The 1779-nt window shown below is 36.5% G+C and overlaps 1 protein-coding gene across 2 annotated transcripts; it reads left to right on the top strand.

Annotated features, from left to right (window-relative positions):
* The first annotated feature begins 3 nt into the window (after window positions 1-3).
* LOC105781158 (cytochrome P450 CYP749A22-like) lies at window positions 4-1319 on the top strand. 2 transcript variants are annotated; one of them, XM_052627404.1, is made up of 3 exons: window positions 4-233; window positions 310-688; window positions 763-1319. In XM_052627404.1, the coding sequence occupies exons 1-3, from the start codon at window positions 4-6 to the stop codon at window positions 1201-1203; spliced, it is 1050 nt and encodes a 349-aa protein (XP_052483364.1). In that variant the 3' UTR covers window positions 1204-1319. The 2 variants fall into 2 exon arrangements, with proteins under 2 accessions (XP_052483364.1, XP_052483365.1); XM_052627405.1 differs by having other exon boundaries at window positions 84-233; window positions 297-688.
* The last annotated feature ends 460 nt before the right edge of the window (window positions 1320-1779 follow it).

Below are 1779 nucleotides of genomic sequence, written 5' to 3'. Positions count from 1 at the left end.
AACATGATTCCAGCAGTGGTGGTTAGCGTTGAAACAATGCTTGAGAAATGGAAAGGTCGGGAAGGAAAAGAGATGGAAGTGTTCCAAGAGTTCAAATTATTGACTTCAGAGGTGATATCCAGAACAGCTTTTAGTAGCAGTTACTTGGAAGGGGAGAAGATTTTCGATATGTTGACGAAGTTGTCACTAATTGCAAGCAGAAATGTTTTTAAAACAAGGCTCCCTATCATCAGGTAAGTAAGTTCATCTAAGCCTTACTTTGTTAATCTTAAAGACTTTAGCTTCCAATGGATTAGTTTGCTTTTGCAGCCGGTTCTGGAAATCTTCTGATGAAATTGAATCAGATAAACTTGCGAAAATGATATATGATTCTGTGATGAAGATTGTTAAAAAAAGGGAAGAGAAAGTAGTAACCGGAGAAGCTGACAGCTTCGGCAATGACTTTCTGGGATTACTTGTAAATGCCTATCATGATTTGGACGAGAACAACAAGCTTTCCATACAAGATTTGGTAGATGAGTGTAAAACTTTCTACTTTGCTGGGCAAGAAACAACTAATTCCTTGCTCGCATGGACAATCCTGCTTTTAGCAGTACACACGGATTGGCAAGAGAAAGCAAGAAGAGAGGTGATTGAGATCATTGGCAAAGGAAACCCAAATTCTGAAGGGATTGCCAAACTAAAAACTGTAAGCAAACCATTCAAATCCTGATCATTTCAATTATTTTAGTTTGATTCCTTTTATTCTTTTTTCTCAAATAGATTACAATGATTATCAATGAAACATTACGACTCTATCCTCCTGCAACTGGCACGATAAGAAAAGTAGAAAGAGAAGTCCGATTAGGAAAACTCGTCCTGCCTACTGATTTAGAGGTTAACATCCGAATCATGGCACTTCACCATGACCCTGACTTATGGGGAGACGATGTTCATCTTTTTAAACCAGAGAGATTTGCTGAAGGGATTTCTAAAGCTACTAACTACAATGCGGCTGCATTTTTTCCCTTTGGATTGGGACCACGATCTTGCGTTGGAATGAGCTTTGCAATCACTGAAACAAAAATTGCCCTCTCCATGATTTTGCAACGCTACACGTTCACCCTCTCCCCTACCTATGTTCACTCACCTTTACCACTTATTACACTGAAGCCACAACATGGGATTCAGTTGTTGTTTCATTCACTACATCATGATGCTTAAAATATAATATTATTACCAATAAAATGTGGGAACAGATCCTTGTAATGTTGATCGAGTTATTGTATTTTGCAACCGTATAACTATATATATAGTGTGGGGATTTCATATTGTTTTCATTCACTGTTGGAAAATATTCACATCACGTTTACCATTTTCTAACGTCATTTACTGTTATGTTAGTCTGTTATTGTTGGTTCCTCAGTCAGTCAAAATAAATTGTTCAGTCTTTTGTGGGTTTTCTTCTGTTTTTTAAATAGTCAGTTAGTGGATCTTATGTCCATGTTTTTCCCTTCTATGTAAGCCGCTCAGTTGCTATAGTTAATTTTATCATTGAATTCCTTCGGTTTAGATCCATCTACTCTGTGTGTTAAGTTCCTTTCTAGCTTCTATCATTCACTTCAAGATGATCTCTTGAAATTCTAGGCTGTTGATCACCAAAAATGGTACAATATGTTTAATAGAATGTGGATGAGAAACAGTTCCTTGTAACGTTGATCGATACTGTACATTTCAACCATATGATGATATATAGTATTATTATTCTAATTTACTTTAGCAAACTGGAAAATAGCTTGA

The sequence above is a fragment of the Gossypium raimondii genome, unplaced genomic scaffold (genome assembly GCF_025698545.1).
Source record: "Gossypium raimondii isolate GPD5lz unplaced genomic scaffold, ASM2569854v1 Contig00297, whole genome shotgun sequence".
NCBI classification, from domain to species: domain Eukaryota; kingdom Viridiplantae; phylum Streptophyta; class Magnoliopsida; order Malvales; family Malvaceae; genus Gossypium; species Gossypium raimondii.
Note: the sequence above shows the minus strand (reverse complement) of the source record. Positions and strands in the feature narration are given on the sequence as shown.